Source organism: Thermobia domestica, chromosome 2, assembly GCF_964235325.1.
Source record: "Thermobia domestica chromosome 2, izTheDome1.hap1.1, whole genome shotgun sequence".
Lineage (NCBI taxonomy): Eukaryota > Metazoa > Arthropoda > Insecta > Zygentoma > Lepismatidae > Thermobia > Thermobia domestica.
The window spans coordinates 123,123,143-123,143,626 of NC_137455.1; the positions used below are offsets into that span (position 1 = coordinate 123,123,143).

At 37.7% G+C, this 20,484-nt stretch overlaps 2 protein-coding genes across 3 annotated transcripts in view; one reads left to right on the forward strand and one right to left on the reverse strand.

The window, feature by feature from the left end:
• Positions 1-20,484, reverse strand: part of kz (putative ATP-dependent RNA helicase kurz) — a 92,775-nt gene that overhangs the window by 31,365 nt on the left and 40,926 nt on the right. Inside the window, exons 13-14 of the mRNA XM_081745607.1 lie at positions 642-757; positions 114-229 (exon numbers count right to left, since the gene is read on the reverse strand). Coding sequence (XP_081601733.1) covers positions 114-229; positions 642-757 — 232 coding nt within the window. The remainder of the gene's footprint in view (positions 1-113; positions 230-641; positions 758-20,484) is intronic.
• Positions 9,560-16,975, forward strand: LOC145675227 (uncharacterized). 2 transcript variants are annotated; one of them, XM_081745610.1, is made up of 4 exons: positions 9,560-9,784; positions 12,601-13,259; positions 14,570-14,807; positions 16,773-16,975. In XM_081745610.1, exons 1-4 carry the CDS (start codon positions 9,619-9,621, stop codon positions 16,898-16,900), a joined length of 1,191 nt encoding a protein of 396 aa, XP_081601736.1. In that variant the 5' UTR covers positions 9,560-9,618; the 3' UTR covers positions 16,901-16,975. The 2 variants fall into 2 exon arrangements, with proteins under 2 accessions (XP_081601736.1, XP_081601738.1); XM_081745612.1 differs by having other exon boundaries at positions 9,643-9,988; positions 16,773-16,974.

Genomic DNA, 20,484 nt, shown 5'->3' on the forward strand with positions numbered 1-20,484 from the left:
TTTTCCAGTTTCCAACCACTGTGCGCCGCTACTGCTCACATTTATTATTCAGATACAACTGATGCATTTTTCTTCAACAAACATATTATTTTCTATTTAAAAATTTAACTTACCTCGCATATACATCTTAGACGTTTCATATATCTCTTGATACACAACCCATTCTGGAAGCTCTCGTCGCAACACTGAAGATGAATGCATAAAGACTGGTTCTTCCAATTCACCACATCTGCAAAACAGATGAAGTAACTGAATATTCAGATTTTTTCGAAGGAGGCGGGGTCAATTATTCAGTCGCATCTCTCTTAAGCTGCATGCTATTAATACTTAGTAAGTAATTGTGTCATTTTGGACATTTTCTGTGAAACTAATTACAGAAAAAGTTTGTGGAAGATAGGTTTTCTGTATATATGTATACTTATACACATAGCAGAGCACAACAAGGATGTATAAATTACAAATCAATACAGATGTCTTTCTTTTGCAAATGAATACAATACAGTAATATTGTCGTTCCACCACATGATGCATCACCAATAACAATAACAAAAACAACAAAATAAGCAGGTTGTTTCATATGTAATTTGTATTTTAAATATGTTGTTTTCTTTGGGTAATGACTGTACAAATACAATGATTACCTATACGCATGCCTCCACTTGGCTTTGTCCTCGTTCTCCTTTATCTCATCTTCTGTCACTTTATGTGCTACGTGATCGACCATTCCAGCTAAGATGATCTGACGCAACAGTTTGGCCTGCAATAACCATTAATTATTATAAGCATTTATACGAGCCATAGTTTTACAAGTAAAACTACATATTGTGTTCGAAAAGTTTCATTCAGTTACACAAACTACAGGACTTTTTTGAGAGAACATTGCCCTGCATTTCGCTCAAACTATCAATATGATAAGGAGTGGCAATATATCTCTCTTCGATATCACCATTTCCTCAACTTCTGGAAGGCATTAATCATTTGCCAACGGACCCCACGAGCAGAATTACATGCATTACATGTAAAATTTAGTCACAGGGGCTTCAGCTCACTGGTTTGCCCAGGAGCCCGTAATGCTGAAAATTGTCTTCAGAGAGTTTTAAACTGAGAAAAGAAATTCTCGAGTTTCTTAACGAATTTATTGGATCAACACTGCCTAAAAAAGGAGCTTTCAAATGCTACTTTTTATCTTGACATTTGGCATTTGTGATAAATGAACCTATCACAGTGCATCTAAATGAGCTGAATATGAAACTACAGGAGAATTGGCCAATCAATTTCTGATCTTATGGATCATATCAAGGATCCCGGAACAAGGTAAAACTTTTCTGTTCTGATATAGAGGAAAGTATACAACACCTCTTCAGGTTTCAGTTGTTTGACTTTAGATTTTCAACAAGGAGCATATTATTTTTCTGACTTCTGTACAGACAGACAGTATCATCAATGAATTCAAGATTCTCAGCTTTTGAGAAAAAGAAAAGAAAAAAAAGAGGAGGGGTATTGCACTGTTTAATAATACATTGAAGAACAATCTACTAACTGACAGATCGAACTCTGCGGCCTTCAGGCTGATCATTCAGATAAGAACAGAGAAAGCTGCAGGTTATTTTGTATCGAACGTTTTACTAACTTTTGTGATTAGGTAGGGAAAATGACAATATCTGATAGTACTTATTAGCGTAGAAGTGCGTTTCTCACCATGAAGATTGTTAAGAATCGCTTTAGAAACAATGTGAAGATTTTTCTCCAGCGGTACCCATCGCCCCAATCCTTTGTGTAATCCCTCCAAATCCACCATTTTCCTCCTCCAGAAAATGTACTAGAGGGGAAGGGGGGGGGAGATGAAGTTGGTTGTGACAAAATCAAGATAAACTGCCTTGCTTTCTAGACGAATTTTCAATGAACTTTGGAATTTTTGCCATTCTTGAAAGCATTATTATGACGTAATTAATGTTCGATTATCTCATTTTCAATGAAAAATTATCACAGCAAAAAGTCTCATGGGCATAACTTATGCCCTAAAACCCGTCTGCAGGTATCCCTGGGTATCTCATTTTTTCAAACACTACTTTATATATACAAAAAAGAAGTTCTAACAGACTGACTGATTGATTAATGCCCAAGCCACACTGTGTAAGCTAGAATTTTGGACAGAATTTGTGATTTAAGGTCACACCAAGGAAGGATACTTGGAAATTTGATGGGGAAGGGAGGAAAGAGGAGTGGCAATTATAATTTTAAAATGTTCATATCTCGGAATCTCTCATTTAAAATAATTGGACACATCTTTCAGCGTTTTTCGATATTTGATCTAAAAGGGAAGAAAAGGGAGTAAGAAAGAAAAAGGACTGGGAATTACAATTATTATAAGATGATGTTCATATCTTCGAATTTCTTAAGATTAGACATGAAATTCGGTATGTGGACTTTTCACTTAAAATAATTAGATACGTGTTTCACCATATATGCCCTAAAAGGGAAGAAACAAGGTGAGCTTGCAGTTGTTACAATGGAATGGTCATACCTTGAAATTTGTTAAGATTAGAGACATAAAATTTGGTATTTAAATTTTTGATTTAAAATAATTAAAAACGTCTTCTATATCTATTGAAGCTTTCCTGGCGACGTATTGTGAACAGGTCTTCTCGGACTAGCAGCCAGGTAAATACTGTTATATCTTGCGACGTTTCGAGGGCTGACATCGTCCTCATCTTCAGGCGAATATGATGGTGCAATGGAGTGTAGGGAATATATATACTCATGTATGTATGATTGGACTCTTCTGATTGGTGGTTGAAATGGCGGCTTCTGATTGGTGCTTGAAATGGCGGGATATGATTGGCGTCCATATCATATCTGGCCACATGGACGCAACTCCTTAAAGGAATGCCTGCAGCATCTCAATAACCAGCATCCGAATATTAAATTCACAATGGAAGTTGAACAAGATGGACGTCTACCATTTCTTGACATCATGATATACAGAAGACCAGATGGCAGCCTAGGCCATAGGGTATACAGGAAACCAACACATACAGATTTATATCTGAACGCAAACAGTTTCCATCACAAAGCTCAACGTCTTGGAGTTCTCAACACTTTAGCACATAGAGCATTCTCCATCTCCGACAAGGATTGTTTAATAGAGGAACTTAATCACCTTCGCAGCGCCATGCTACAGAATGGATATTCAATGCGAGATATAAATATGGCCCTGAAAAGGACCAAAACGAAGGACACTGACAACAAGGACAAAAGTGCAGAAGAAACTGTGAATGAAGAACGGAAGAACACAATCTGCCTCCCATACACCGGGAACACTTCTGGAAAGCTCAGCAGACTATTTGCCAGGTACAACATCAGGACAATACACAAGCCTCCAGCAAAAATAAAGAACTTAATACGATTAACCAAAGACGACCTGGGCCTCCGAACTCCTGGAGTTTACCGCATTCCATGTGAATGTGGTAAGTCATATATTGGACAAACAGGACGAACCATTGAAGCCAGATGCAAAGAACACAACAGTTACATCAGGCTAAACCAACCAGAAAAATCCGGACTGGCTGAACATAGCATCAAACAGCAACATAAGATTTTATTCACAGATGCCGAAATAATAGCAAAATGCTCAAGAGTTTGGGACAGGAGGATAAAAGAAGCCGTTGCAATCATACAAGAAAAAACGAACCTTAACAGAGACACAGGATTCCAACTGAGTAAAACATGGACACCAATCATATCCCGCCATTTCAAGCACCAATCAGAAGCCGCCATTTCAACCACCAATCAGAAGAGTCCAATCATACATACATGAGTATATATATTCCCTACACTCCATTGCACCATCATATTCGCCTGAAGATGAGGACGATGTCAGCCCTCGAAACGTCGCAAGATATAACAGTATTTACCTGGCTGCTAGCCCGAGAAGACCTGTTCACGTCTTCTATAGTTTGTTTTCCTTTAAATATTTCTCTCATAGCGGAAGAAAAAAAGGAAGGAAGAGGAAAAGAGTCAAAAGACTCGGGGTTGCAATTGTTAAAATAAGATGAAATCCCTTAAGTTTAGAAACATGAAAATTGGTACTTACGCTTTTTAGTTTAAAATAATTATAAAGACGTTTCAGCGCCTTTTTTATTGTTAAAATAACATAGCCATATCTGGAAATCTCTTAGGAGTTGGACATGTTAATTAAAGATAGGTTTTAGCGTTTTTGATGTTTTCCTCAGAAAGGTAGAAGCTGTAACTGTTATAATAAAATTATCATATCTCGAAATCCTTTAAGATTAGAGATATCTTAGTATGTTAAGAATATAAGAAGTGCGAAATCTACGCCGAGCAAATGCTGGAGTCTGGAGACGAAGTCTCAAGCTAGCAGAATGCTAGTATATACACAGGATGTTAATGAACTATACCAACAAACTGTAAGAGGTGATTCCTCACATCAAAATAAGAGAAAAAGTTCATATGGACTTATGGCGAAAAGTGCACAGTTTAAGAGTTAGGGCTGTCCACAATCGCGAAAAAGCTAAATTTCAATAGACCTTATTTCGAATTCCAGAAACTGGATGGTGGTTCTTATCAGCTTAAAGGAAGCAACGCATATACAATCCAAAAGCGCATATTTCATCAATTGTCAATAGGTGTAGAGGGTATTCTCTACAGGGTGTAATTCTCAGATACGTTTTCAATAAAATTTTCAGTTATACCCTGATTTCAAGAAGGGTTCAAAGAAGGCAGGAGGTAAACCTTGACAACAATGGACATCCAATGCTTCGGAGGGAAGGCGGAAGTGTTAGGAAGAGGCAGCTCGATGTTTCATTGTGTTCGGAATAACGTGTGATGATATGTATTTCGTCACGGTATATTTCACGTTTTCTTCACTTATAAGCGTGAAAGAAAACTCGCACCACGCGTTTTCCGAGTACAAGACACCGTGCTGCTGACGATACTTAACACTTCCGACATCGCGCCAACGGATTCCGTGTTCACTGCTATCAAGGCTTATCGTTTGCCTGCTTTGAACCAATCATAAATTCAGAGGATATCTCAAAATTCAGTTGATGGCATGTCTGGGAATTTCACCCTGCAGGAAAATAATCTGTACACACATTGAACATTAATGAAATATGCATTTTTGGATTGCGTATGCGTAACTTTCCGTACGCTGAGAAGCACCACTATCCACAGTCTCTCGAATTTGAAATAGAGCCTCTTGAAATTTGGCTCTTTCGAAATTTTGGACAGCCCTAGCTCTGAAACTATGTACTTTTCGCCATAGGTCCATATGAACTTTTTCTCTTATCTTGATGTGAAGAATCACCTCTTACAGTTTGTCGGTATAGTTCATTAACACCCTGTGTATATATATAGGCGGAAAGAGGGAGAGAGAAACAGAAAGAGAAAGAAAGAGAGAGAGAGAGGGCTTCGGCCATCTACTTCACTAGTAAACTAGTTAAGGCTCTCGAGTTCATTATAACTGGACCACACTGATCTAGTATATCATTAAACTTTGGAATGGATACTAGAAATAAAATTATACTTTTTATTCTATTAGCCAGTATTTTTTAAAGTAGTCATTCAACCACTTTCTAGGGCCGATTCAAGATACCTTTTGCATCATTTAGAAAAACATTCCCAAAGTTAAACCATGGCAGTCTTAAATAGAACGTCATTCAAAATATTTCCTGCAGTAATTTTCAGGGCTTAAATTTGACTTGTTCTGCTAGAACACTGTTTCGTTAGTCATTTATTTGCCACATGAAGTGTTATGGTCATACAACATTTTTGTTCAAATATTTTAAATAAGCTTTTTCTTTAAAAAAAAAAAAAAAAATATCCACTTTAGCCTCACAGTTGAACGCACATGCTACGAACTATTGGATAACGGAATAACCCATATGAAAATGTGACAAATTCCAGGCAATGTTCTGTGCATGTACAGGTACATGTGACTTTAACAGGTACTATACAGGCGCCTGTAGCTGTAAAAAGCATGTTAGTTTCCCACTGACAGGTGAATCTACCTGTGGCTATGAACATGTGATACATGTGTAGATGATGTTCAATGTTAGAAGTTCTCAAACATGCAATGAAAAGTATCTGTACATATAAAGGAGACATGTAATGTACATACACCAAGGTACATGCATAGTACAGGTCCATGTAATATACCTGGGACATACAAGCGCAATAGGTATGTTCAAAAAACATGATTCAAATTGATGGCATGTGCCTGTAATCTATCAGTCACATGCATGGGAAATGCTAGTTTTTCCTCTTAAGCCCATGTACTTAACATGTACATGTAAAACACATGTAAAGTACCTGCAGAACGATAGAAAAAATGCAATGTAAATTACATGTTTACATGCGTAAGTTAGGAGTGAAAAACATGGAATGTACAATACGTGTACATATAAATGAAAACAGGTAAGGGACATGCATCCACGGAAAATGAATGTCACAGGTGCATGTATTGTACCTGGCAGACGTAGATAAAGCGTACATGTACAGGGAATATAAGACAGGTAAATCACTATGTATCGGAAACTACATGCCACATGCATGGGAAATGCATTATTTCACCAGTATGCCCAGGTACTTACCATGTACATGTAAAACACATGTAAAGTACCTGCAGAACGATAGACAAAATGCAATGTAAATTACATGTTTACATGCGTAAGTTAGGAGTGAAAAACATGGAATGTACAATTCCTGTACATATAAATGAAAACAGGTAAGGAACATGCATCCACGGAAAATGAATGTCACAGGTGCATGTATTGTACCTGGCAGACGTAGATAAAGCGTACATGTACAGAGAATATAAGACAGGTAAATCACTATGTATCGGAAACTACAAGCCACATGCATGGGAAATGCTTTATTTCCCCAGTATGCCCAGGTACTTACCATGTACATGTAAAACACCTGGAAAGTACATGCAGATGGATAAAAGGATACGATAATGTGTACACTAACATGCAAAAGTCAGAAATTAAAAAAACATGCAATATACAGCACCTGTAGGCCCTACAAATAAACGTAAACATGTAAGAAGCATGCACTTGACATAAATTATTTTGTGATCTTCGACACCCAAGTTACAGATCCGGATAGGGGAGGGCAGTGGTCAGGCCCTGTGTTGTAAAGTAGCCTACCATTCCTGTATTCACCTGGTGTAACTGGGGAAATGCAGCCAGGGTGGCCGCACTCTATAGAATCGATACTAGAACCTTCTGAATGCTAACATTCTACCAATGAGAAATACCTCTTTAGTTACATACATGCAGGTTTAAGATTTATGATAGTAACAAATGAGTTTCGTTTCCAAGTGTGAAACTCATGTAGACTTCCAAAATATGAAAATTCAATATTCACATCGGAAATCGTAGACATACGCTTTTTGATTTCAATAGATGGATAAGGACAGAGATGAGACAAAGGTCATGTCCAGCTATCTGTTACCATTTTTGCTCTATAGAGATTTATATTTATGTCTCGGTGTGCTTATTTCTACATGTCTCGGTGACCCGCCTGGTGGTTCTCGGCCCTTTGTCGATGGGGCTGAATTTGGAATTATACGCGATTGGGAATTTCACCATTGATCTCAGCAACCCCGAAAACGATGTATTTGACGCTAATATCGATAATTTTCGATTATTTTTACATGTCTCGGTAAAAAAAAAACCCTCTCTTTGTGCCTTTCAGTCCTCCAGCCGACGGGGATGAATGTGGAAGTAAACGCGATCAGGAGTTTCACCACTGACCTCAGCGATCTCGAAAACTATGTATTTGACACTAATATCGGTAATTTTCGCTTATTTTTATATGTCTCGGTGATCCGCCTGATGACTCGGCCCCCAGTCGATGTGGCTGAATTTGGAATTATACGCGATCGAAAGCTTCAGCATTGATCTCAGCGACTCCGTAACTATAGATTTGACACTAATATTGTTAATTTTCGATTATTTCTACATGTGTCGGTGACCCTCTGGTGACTCGGTGCCCAGCCGATGAAGTTGAATTTGTAAGTAAAAGCGATCAGGAGATTCACCATTGATCTCAGCGACCCCGAAAACTATGTATTTGATACTAATACCGGTTATTTTAGCTTATTCCTACATGTCTCGGTGACCCGCCTGGTGGTTCTCGGCCCCTAGTCGATGGAGCTGAATTTTTGGAATTATACGCGATCGGGAGTTTCATCATTAATCTCAGTGTCTCCGGAAACTTTGTATTTGACATTAATATTGTTAATTTTCGACTATTTCTATATGTGTCGGAGACCCCCACCTTTTTTTACTCTCGGTGCCAGCCGATGAGATTGAATTTGGAAGTAAAAGGGATCAGGAGCTTCACCATTGATCTCAGTGGCCCAGAAAACCATGGATTTGACACTAATATCGATCACTGTGGGTTACATCCACATGTGTCGGTGACCCTCCAGGTGACTCGGCGCCCAGCCGACGTGGCTGAATTTGGAAGTAAGCGCGATCAGGAGTTTCACCATTGATCTCAGCGATCTCGAAAACTAAGTATTTGACACTAATATCGGTAATTTTCGCTTATTTCTACGTGTCTCGGTGACCCGCTTGGTGACTCTCGGCAGTAGCGTACGCAGGAATTTATTTCGGGAGGAGTCCAAACTCAATATGAGAGTATTTTATATTAAAATTTCTAAAGTTGCCCCTAAAATTAGGCTAAATTTACATAAAAGTCGAAATTTCGGGGAGGGTCCGGACCCCCAGGACCACCCCCTGCGTAAGTCCCTGACTCGGCCCCTAGGCGATGGGGCTGTATTTGGAATTATATGCGGGATCCATAGCTTCAGCGTTAATCTCAGCGAGCCTGTAAATTATAGACTTGACACTAATATTGGTTATTTTCGATTATTTGTACATGTCTCGGTGACCTGCTGTTGACTCTTGGCCCCCAAGGGGGGTGGGCAAGTGAACGCAATCGGGAGTTTCACTATGATCTCAGCGATTCCGAAAACTATGAAGTTAACATTAATATAAGTCATTTTCGACTATATTTTCATGTCGTAGTAAATCCTCCCTTGCGACCCCTAGTTCGAAGTTTGGAAAAAATGCTTCGTCTTGGTCTTGGCCGTGGACCAGCATACCCGTGACCAAAATTTGATAACTCTCGGTCCATTCGTCTGGCACCCAAAGAAGCATACGCACAAACACACTAACATTTTATTTGTATTATATTACTGCACAATTAAGAGATTCTGAAACTCATGGGGCGATTGCCCCCTTGACTTTCTCAAATGACACCCCTGAGTCTGAATAATAAGTTTCCTTTCCTTAAGAATTGCGATATGTGAACAATACACAATTATCGTCATACACATATAAGTTATTCTTATATGTATATTGTAAACTTGGGAGACAATATCGAAAACAACATAATTATAACGTGATCAGAACCTATATGTTTACGCACAGGAAAGACGCTTGGCGCCACAGCGTTCGTTTGTTCGTTGTATATCGTCTGCTGGTTGTTGACGTTAGGGTTTGTGATCAGTGGTTTCTCTATGGTTGTGTGCTCGATGGTAGCGGATGAATTGTAAGTTTCCACAATATTACAGTGGCTTTCAAGATGTCAACGGCAAATAATGCGTATGTTGTAGTTGAATGGGATAATAATACTTATTCCATTCTACACCGCAAGAAATGTAAATGTACAGGTAAACTTACACTTGGAAAAGTGTACCCTGTACAATGGAAAGGAAGCACGTGCTACGATGGTAGAATTCTTTATGTAGGTGAGTAATGTATTTGGCTCTAACAATACTTTAACAGCTATAGATGTAATTAATTTAAGATAATGACATATATTTAATGTGTGATTCATTACCGTGTGTTTTGCAGTGAACTGTCGAAACAGAAAATTACCGCGAATTTGTAGTAACTACCGAACGATGGAAATACAAATCGCATGAATCTACGGATGTTAATGACTCAGCGAAGTGCATTGGAGAAAATGTCTTCTGGCTAAGTAACAGAGTATTGTGCTCACTTTTAATTCACTGTCACTCTGTTATATTTTAGAAGTATTTACTATTTATAATCCTAAGTTTTTTGTTTTTTTTTATTTATTTATTGTGTGGCTAGATCAACATAAACATGTTTTGGCGCCAAAATAAACTATTTAGTACACTTTAACTGTTGGCAGTCGACCTGAATCTAGATATCTGAGTTTAAATAACACTTTTGTAGGTATCAGAGTAGAATAGTAGATTTTTAGTGATTAACGTAAAACAGTGTGAACCATGTTGGTTCTTGGGGTTTAAGTGCTGTACCGCCTCCAATATTTTGGAAATTACTGGGTGAATTGGATAATTTATTTTGGGGCCTATGTTTAGCAGAAGGGGTCCATCTCTTTTCTCTAAAAAATGTTACAATTTTGGTAATTTCTGTTCACATTAGGTTAGTTTAGGGTAGGTTATGTTAATTTAGGTAAGCAGAGGTTAGTTTATGTTATATTAGTGTATGGGTCCAGCATACTTTTCCAAAGAATGATAGAATTTCGCTTATTTCTACTAATAGTAGGTTGGTTTAGGTTAGGTTAGATTTGGTTACGTTCTGTTACGTCTAAGTACTTGCATCATTCGTTTCTTCTGTAAATTTTCTGTTTTTTACGTGCTTTTGGACCTCTTGTACTAAACATACTCCTATTTTGGTTTGTGAAGGAGTTTGAATGAAAAGCAGATTACGGGAATAGCTGAAATTAAGAAAGTGGTTTTGTAGGCTGGTTTTGGTGTTCTAAGCGTCATTGTATGTGGAGGCGGAAGAGACTATTTCACATAGAGGTACACTTGTTATGATTTAGTGGCGAGAAATGAAGTGTGGAAATGGCGCATATATATCAATATTATGACATATCGTGTGTTTTATAGAATTACGTACACGAAAATAACGAACGTCAGCTGTTGAAATTGTGTGAAAGACACGGTGTACTATTTACAAGTGGAGTGTTACTAGTATGAAACAACGACAAGTGCTATTCAAACTCTTATCATTGCCAACACCCACCTGTTTTCACTACCCTCGCTCATGCGCCTGTTCCTTTACCCGCCCTAACTAACGCGCTCTGCTTTTAGTGAGCACCTAGCACAGGTTGGTTAATGTCTTGTACTGTAGTTTTCATATCATATACATTCGGACGTCTTATTTATACGCAAATAGTAATGTTCTATTGCAAATTGTAAAAATTTACATGCCTTTGTTTTGAAGGTAATTGACTTGTAACTGAACCTAACCTGGCCTAATGTAACATAACCTAACGTAAAGTAATGTACTCTAACCAAATGTAGTTCATGTTGGTACTTCTTTATCGATTTTCATGTGGTCTGGCGATACAGCACAAATGCCATTTCTTGGGATGTAAGAAATGAACTGCAACATCATACGTTGTAGTTTGCGTGTAGGTTTTGTAAGTCTCGAATGAGATTATGAAGAATAGCTACACCATGCAAACATTACTACTGTGCCTAGATTCGTGCATATTTACATACGTCGGCAAAATAAAAATCATTTGTCTTAACTTTTCTTGCTTCAAATGATTCCATAAGGCATTCTTAAACTCTTACTGTACAGGCCCAAGTAACAATGTACTACTACCGAGTAATAATGTGTGTGTGTAAACCAATTTATAAAAGTTTTGTCTTCGGTTTACAGACATTCATAAAACATTTACTTCTTTCATCAATAAACTTTAGGAATTGCACTACTGGGGAATAAACGAGGTTTATGCTTATTCTAAAAGCGCACCCACTGACTTTAAGTTTTGGAGTTTCCCATTCTAATAATTGAATTGATTTTGAGTTCAACGTCCCTTTCAGCAACGAGGCCATATGAAACATAGACATACTGATTAACAGGAAATCCGAACCACATGAGCTTCCACTGGGAATCAAACCCAAGTTTCTCACGTCAAAGGCGCGTGCGCTAACAGCTTAGCCACGATCTATTCTAATAGTCTTGCGACAGCGACATCGCAAATGGACTAACTAATGCGAGAACTGGTGTTTGTCCTGCAGGAGGCATGGAGAATGCAGGGCACTCCGATAGTCGGAATTAATATCGAACACAGTCCTCTTTCATATGCAGTCACTCGTTTAACCGCAAAGTTATCATTTTTATGTCCACATATTTTTAAAAAATCTGCGCCCCTATATTAACTATCAGTATACACTGTTCTCTACGAAATTATTTATTATATATTTGTACTCCTACTGCGAACGAGTGATTTAGAAGCATCGGCTAGATTGAGGTATGCAGTTTCTGTAGTTTGCTAGCTGTACAAGGGACACTTTATCTCAAGCTTTTACCACCCGGGTCAATTAGATAGCCTTCTCACATCTCCCGCAATGGCACTACTTTCAATCGGTCAGTATCTGCCACGATTATTTAACTACTGAACCTACTACTTTTCCTTGGAAGCTGGTGCATGTAATCTGTAGTAGATCCCTTTAACGGGTGGCCCTTTTCTTGTATTGCTTATATTTTATGAAGTGATTATGATGTACCACCGAAAACTTCGGGATACAGATGACATCATGATGGATTTTTTTTTCAGGTACTAAAACCGAATGTGAGGTGGAACAAAGGAAGTTTGTCGGGAAGACGGAACGGGTAATAAGATATGATTCTGGCAGCAGTAATAATTCTGATGACCTAAGTTCAACAGATCCGATTCCAACAGATGAAGAGGATGAAAATCGTAGAAATCCAGGCAGTTTGAAAGAAATATTTGAAAGGAACTTTGAAACTATTGTGAAGGACCCCACACTATGTACGGATAATTTTCCATCTGAGTCGGCTACAGAAACTACACCCGGCAGTAACGTCTGGCAAGAGCAAATAAACAGAACTTCTTGCAACGGAAGTTTACAGTCAGCATCCGCCAGTAACGTTTGTCAAGAACAGATAGACAAGCATCCAAGCAACGCATACTTATCAGCTCAGAACAGTCCATCAGGCTCGAAACCAAAAGTACGAAAGATCGACAAATGTCAAAACTGCAGCGTACTGAAAGAAGAAGTTAATGATTTGCGCACCAAATTAGACGAAGAAAAATGCTTAGTAGATGCTCTAAAGAAGGAATGCGCTTCCAGAGATAAACAGCGGAAGCTCAAAGTACCGAGAAGTGTCAAGACATTCTTGTTCACATTGCTAGATGCCGAAGATCTTGAAGAATCCAACCATGAGGTGTCACCATCCAGTCAAAGTAGTAACGTAAGTTTCTTTTCTAGATTTTAAGACTAAGGTTTTAGATCAATTTATCGCCGTTTTGTAGGGAAGGGGTGCGGGCGTACAATTGTTCAAATTCTTAGGGTCATACAAATATGTAAGTGGCGGTCCAAATTTCTCTTTCTGCTTGCTTATTTCAAACTATGAGTAATTTAAGGTAACGGCATAGTCTCTATAAGACAGACAAAGTCTGCATTAAGTATTTTGTCTCTTTTCTTTGTGTGGGGTCGCGGTGGATCAATGGTAGAGCGTTTACTTTTGATTATTTGATTTGATTATCGCTTACGTCTTTTTTTTCAGGAGGGAGGTTATATGAGACGTGGACATATAGTTTAAAGTGGAATCCGAACCTCTCTTTCAATGCTCTACCACCGGGAATCGAACCGGGATCTTTTACGCCAAAGGCGCGCATTCTAGCCACTAGACCAGTGGAGAGGGTTACAGCGTTCACCTCTGTTCATTCCATCATTTCATTGGTTCTCATCATCACTGTCTCCTTTAGCTTACTCCACATAACCGCAGAACGGAAGACTCGAAAGTCATTTCATTTTCTCTTTCTTTGTGTGTATATATTTGCATTTCATCTGTGCTTATAGGAAGATTGCACCTCGAAAATTCTTGCGTATAATGTATCCATTCTCGTCCCTTTCAAATGTGATTAGGTCACTATTTTCGGAAAGCCATCATTTGCGGTTTGCTTGTTTTAATTAGATTTGACGGCATTGTTCTTACATATGTTTCTTTTTGTTTCCTTTTTGCTAGCTGGAGGCGTATAAAATTATATGTATTCCCTAGACAATGCAATTTTAAAAACACGCTCAATTTCGCTGTTGTAGTAGTGTTTGATACATACTGTTCATATGTTGGGCAGTTATTGTGCTTATAAACGGTAGAGTTACAATTATCCGGATTAATTGGACTACACTCGATTCTGATAACTTACGAAAATAGTATTTTTATACAAAAATCTAAATTTGCTTAAATGACAAATTAAAGACTTATAAAAACAAAGTAGTTTAAATTTTGCATGTACAGTGTGTTAAAATCAGTCAATCAGCTCACACTACTAGTTTCGATGCAGCTAAGTCTCGCATCGTTTCGGCTTTCGTTATCTCTACCCTTGTTTTGTGTTGGGGGGGTTCAAGAACCAAAATCAAGCGCAAAAGATTGTTCGTGGTAAGATCGTTTGTTTCCAAAGCAATTCGGGTAATTTTATTTCTACTGTACATCATATATGTAAAAGTAAATGGTAGAATGTGTTAAGATTAATTATTGTGTTAAACTTTTACTTACAGGAATACTCGAGATCCGTACATGGAGATGATGTGGTTCTCAGTCCTGATTACCCTGACATTACAATAAAGCATTCCCGATTAATTTGCTGCGTAGCCAGTGCAGGCCATTCTGCTGCAAAGCTCACGAGAAATCTTATGTCGTGCTTTTTTGATGATGATGAGCTTAGTACAAGTTCAATAACTGGTCGTGGCAAAATAAAGAAAACACTGTCTCCAGATATTATTAGTGCTATCAAAGGTATGTTAGGTTTCATATGCCTTTCACTTATAATTTTTGTTTCGCATTTCTTGCATAGTACATCGTGGAGGAAGTAGGCTATATTTTTAAATACAAATTGCTACTTCTATAAATCTATAACAAAACAATTCTTTATTTATTTGTATCATGTTTAAGCACAATAATTTAGCTTATGTTGTATTCATTTTTTAATTCTTCCTTACTGGAAGTGTGAAAATTTGCTGATTTTGAAACTGCTCCGGTAAAGTGGATCCCTGGGGTCTTCTGTTAATGGGCTAGAATCCTGTAGCACAAAAGGTGCTGAACGAGAAATTAAAGACGCCGGTCTGTAACCTTAATTGTCCTATCAAAGTTTTGTCAAATTACAGTGAGTGATAGGATGACCTGTAGGTCTGAGGTACATTATGATTTCTCCATTGTAGAAACGTTTCAGAACTCCAATGACCGACTTGTCCAATGGCTATAACAATACTGCAATGACTTGAGAAACTCGTACATGTGTGCATTTGTGTATCCAACAGTTATATCTGCATTAAGTTTACACATTTTAAGTTATGCCAGTCATTAATGCAGTAAAAGAACCTTTAAAGGAGCACTGCTGGAAAGGTTGAGCAAATTGGACTCTGCTTCACTTTAGCTACCATGCCGGGGTCCACTTTATCCGCCATCAGTAATTAAATATTTTTACATGATGGTTTTGATGTTCTTGTAAGGTCTAGTCAAGACAATGTCACCTATTTGTTCTTAATATAACATGAATCTAAATGAAACTAAATACATAAGGAAAGACTTTTTAACCGTTCGAAAGTTTTGAAGTCTGCTACAGACATAAATTTGCGTATTCTTATTTGCATTCAATGACATCTTCAGTGAAAGCTTTCACATAAGAGTAAGCAATTTGCGTTCTCTGATAATGTTGCCAACTCACTTCAAGAAAATCGACAAAATAAAAAAAGGAGGGTCTGCTTTAGATGACGGGTTCGCCAATACCCGAATTCCCTCTAATTTGACCTCGAATATTTTTTTTTTTTTTTTTTTTTTTTGAACAATGTCAGTACTGCAATTCAATCTCAGTGTTGGTGCGAGAGGATTTATGACACTTCTTTTTCACGTGTAAAACTCTATTTACTGTTTCTTTATTGGTGTTAGTAATTGCTCGAATTTTCATGTAGCGGTTTCGAACAATTGTACCGATTTTCTACACACATTCTCTGTCACAGTGGGTTTTTGGATTGTCCCTCTTTCCCTCCTTCCTTTAACATTCTTGAACCACTCGAATACGCGTGATAGATAGATACTGATCTCCATTAACGTATGTGAACAAATTGTAAGTTTCTGTGGCGAATTTTCCAAGTTTTGTACTTGTTTAACTTTTACACTTAGCATGATTCCGACTGATCCACCTGAACCCTTCTCTTGGTCACCGACATGACCCGAAATGAGAAGAAATCAGTCCAGGATTGAATGGTACGTTATGGCCGATTAATTTGCCACTTCTTTACCCAATCCTATCGCTACTTGACTCATAGCTGTAAAGAACCCCCGCTTGGTCTAGTGGCTAGCACGCTTGACTTCTGTTCGCGTGGTCCCGGGTTCGATTCCCGGTGGAAATACAGTTGAACGATCGAAGTAGTTCCGATTCCACTATAATCAGCAGGTCATTCTCCTTTAGTGTGGCAGACATAACTGTGGGACGTTAAACTAAGTCAAACCAATCTTATAGCCGTAAAAACTATAAATACACTTCTAAAATACTCTTTAAACAGAATGTAACTATTTCTTTCTTAACAATAACTATATCTGTAGTTGTTAGTTTCTCTACTGTCCACCCAGTCACCTCCTACAATCAGTGTTCATTGTTCAATATATGACTTTTTTTAACTTGGAGTTTGTTTCTTTCGCTATATTTTCAGCTTAGTATATGTGTAAAAGATCCTTGTTGATAAGACCTTTCTTTGATCACAGATTATGTTCTCCTCAAATTTCCTAATACCAAGACGTCTGCAGTTCACGCAGCTATGACGGACAAATGTGTACAGGCGGCTCGGAAGAATAGGCACGGAGACAAGCAGAAGGATCAAGATGATCAGTAGAGTTTGTGTTAATTCTGCTTCATACCAACAGTATAATAGTAATTTGTAGATACAGTGTATATATGTACTTTTGAGTTATTGGTAGTACATTTTGTATGTTCATTATACGTGTTTAAAATATAGTTACGTTAACTTACAAACTACAATGAAACGAAACTACAAACAATATGTTGCATGCAACAGTCCCACTCCCTCGGTGCTTCAGGTACCAAGAAAAACACGATATAGGTGGAATAAGCGTTTACATGTTAACAGAGTAAACACTGAAATTCCTGGCACTCAACGAGGAGGTACATTATGTAATAGCCTTAGTACATCGTCTTGTTCTTCACGAGAAAAGGATGAAAACAACCATTATTCTTCGATACAATCCGATAAACCACAAATTGACCCTTTTCCCAATTACGCGGGCTTAAAAATCGGGGAAAATAAGTTGACAGGCAGTGTAAGCGTTGGTTCATCGGGCTGTATCGATGAACAATGTTCGTTTCCGGCGTTTCCTCTTGAGGAACAAAACGAAGTACTTCACGGCACATATTCACAGCATCCTTTTAAATCAACGTTCGACTTTTCGCCTGATAGTTCAGAGTGCAATTCCGAGTTAAAAGATATTTCTGTTCCTGAATTGCAATTAAATGTAGTTCATAACGTTTCGGGACCAAACAGTTCTACATTGCAGGAGAACGTTGAAAGTAAATCTGTTATAAAAATAATGCAGTTTGTTCATAAGCACAAGCTCACGAAAACTGCAACATCAGATCTTCTTAGGTTAATGCATTCTGTAAATATTAAAGAAGTACCACGCACGAAATATTTATTATTGCAAGAATTCATGGCTTTACGTAACATAGAAGTCCAGCGGCATTTCTTCTGTTGTCAGTGTGCATATATTCACGATTCAGCCTGTGCTTCCCTTTCATGCAATAACTGTACCAAACACGTGTGCAAAAAAGCTCACTCTTTTTTTACTGTAGATATTGGTAAACAACTGGAGAACATGTTTTCCCGACCACATTTTCTGGCAAATCTGTCAATATCGCAATCACGTCAGGGTAACTTGAGTAGTGTTAGAGATGGTAAAATTTATAGGAAATTCAGGGAAGAACACCCATTATTAGTGGATGAAGATGGAATTTTATCTTTGACAGGGATCATAAATGTTGATGGCGTTACCTGTTTTAACAGTTCTCATATCACTTTCTGGCCATTCTACATTTCCATATTAGAAATAGATGAACCGATGCGATGGAAACCAGAAAACATTCTTCTAGTTGGATTGTTCACTTTCATCGGACTTCCAGAGTTGCACGTTAAAAAGAACGATTTATTGCATTCTGTATTTTATTCATGTGTAGCTGCACAATTGAAGAAGTTTGAATGTGGTGTTCTTCTACAAGGACAATATACTTTGAAAAATAATGTTATCACTCAGGTACGCTTGCATGCCATTCTTGGCACGTTTGATAAACCTGCAAAGTGTGCTGTACAGCAGCTAGTACAATTCAACGGCAAGTTTGGATGCAGTAAATGTCTTCAACCAGGACAGTACTTACAACATGGACTACGTATTTATCCGTACAATGTGGCACATCCTAAAGGTCCGCTGCGAAATGACGCAGACCACTCTCGACATAGTGAGAATAAAGAGTTTGGTGCTAAGGGGATAAGTGTATTTGCATTCCTTAATAATTATCAGATTATTGAGAGTACAATGATAGACATTACATGTATATGTCTGGGTATATTTCGTTCTTTAGTCATGAATTGGCTGGATTCCAAAAACAAGGATGAAGTGTGGTACTTAGGCCGCAAGATTAATGTACTCAACAAGCGTTTGACAGAAATAAAAACGCCATCATGTTTAACCCGTTCTCCACGATCGATCAAAGAACGTCGAAATTGGAAAGCTATCGAGTTTGAGAATCTTTTCTTACTGTACTTTCTTATATTTTCTGATATTTTCAATAATACTGATTATTTCAATCACACTTTGCAAATCATCAAACCACTGGCGTGTTTCTTATCAAGTACAATTTCCGTGCAACATTTGGATGCAATGGAAAAATGTTTGCATGCATTTGTTTTCCAAACTGAACATTTATATGGTAGGAAGCATATGAGTTCTAACGTACATGATTTACTACACCTCACTGATTGTGTCAAAAATGCAGGACCTTTGTATTCTTTCTCATGTTTCCCGTTTGAGTCACTAAATGGAAATTTAAAACACTACATGCATGGAACACAAGAGATAGGTTCACAGATTGTTAATGGCTTTGCACGAGAAAATGCGTGTAGCGGAACATCTGCAACAGTTAAGATTACAGAATTCCTTTTAAGTTCAAAATCAGTCTCGTTTGCCAATATCACAAAAACTGATTGCTCTACACAGTATATTTTAACACAAGTGTCCGGTATTCCTATTACAGCAACGTGTTTTTGTGGTAAAGAAAGCGCAAAAATATATAAATGTTCTCGAATAGGTGATATACACACAGGAAAAATGCTTTTCTGCACTTCTAAACACTGCACTAACAGGAAGCACGATGACAGTTACTTTTTGCTTGATGACTGTAGCACAGCACATGTTTGTAGGATCATAGAAATATATGTTATTGAATGCGAATCTTGTTGCAAAGGACATATATATTTTTATGTTGAAAAGATGGAAGCTGAAACTGCTTTCACAGAAAAGTGGTACAATCTGCCCATAACACACGTTTTTCACTGTAATAATGATTCGTCTGTTACTCATGATTATGTCATCCTTACGAAGGAATTATTATATACAAAAGTCATATGCATAAAAGTTGGACAGGATAGGTACTTTTCAACCTTCTTGAATTGGATGATATACAACTGAACACTACACCTGAGTCATCTGCAGACGAAGAATTTAAGAATAGCAGTAAGGTACTTTGCAATTATTATGGAATGTAGAGTTTATTAAGTTAATAGAACAAAACTTGTATCTTTTGTCTTACAAGGGAAGTATCAATGAGCTCATATAGAAACCTACCGTAAAATTTCACTCAGAGAAAGGAAGTCCCACAGAAAGACCACACACAAAAAAGCAACTGCGTTTTTGAAGTGGAATTAACCGAAATGGCAGATTGAAATGTCGCGTATCCATGTCGACAATTGCACAATCGTTCAGTACCACATCTTGTAAACTGCCTGTTAATAATAAAAAGTCAATAACAACAATGTGGGTACATACTATACTTAAGGGGAAGTCCTACGGTAAGGTGAACCTTGACAGCAGCCATCTTGAATTCAGGTCAAGTTTTGTAAATGGGAATAGGGCAAAGTGATACATGATTTTGGGCAAGAATTTAAGCAGTAAAACAATGGTAGCAATAGTTTTAAGATACGTACATTTGGTAAAAAGTTACAGGCATATTTGTTGTGTATATTTCCATGCACACAACTCCCGAATGAAGCAGCTGCCCAAAAGTAAGTTGTCGCTATTGAAATATAACTAAAATTTGTAACTAAATGTTACTAAAATTTGAGACAGATCAGAGGAAAATTGCACATACAGCATTTAATATAAGAATTTTGTTATCAACTATTTTGGCTAA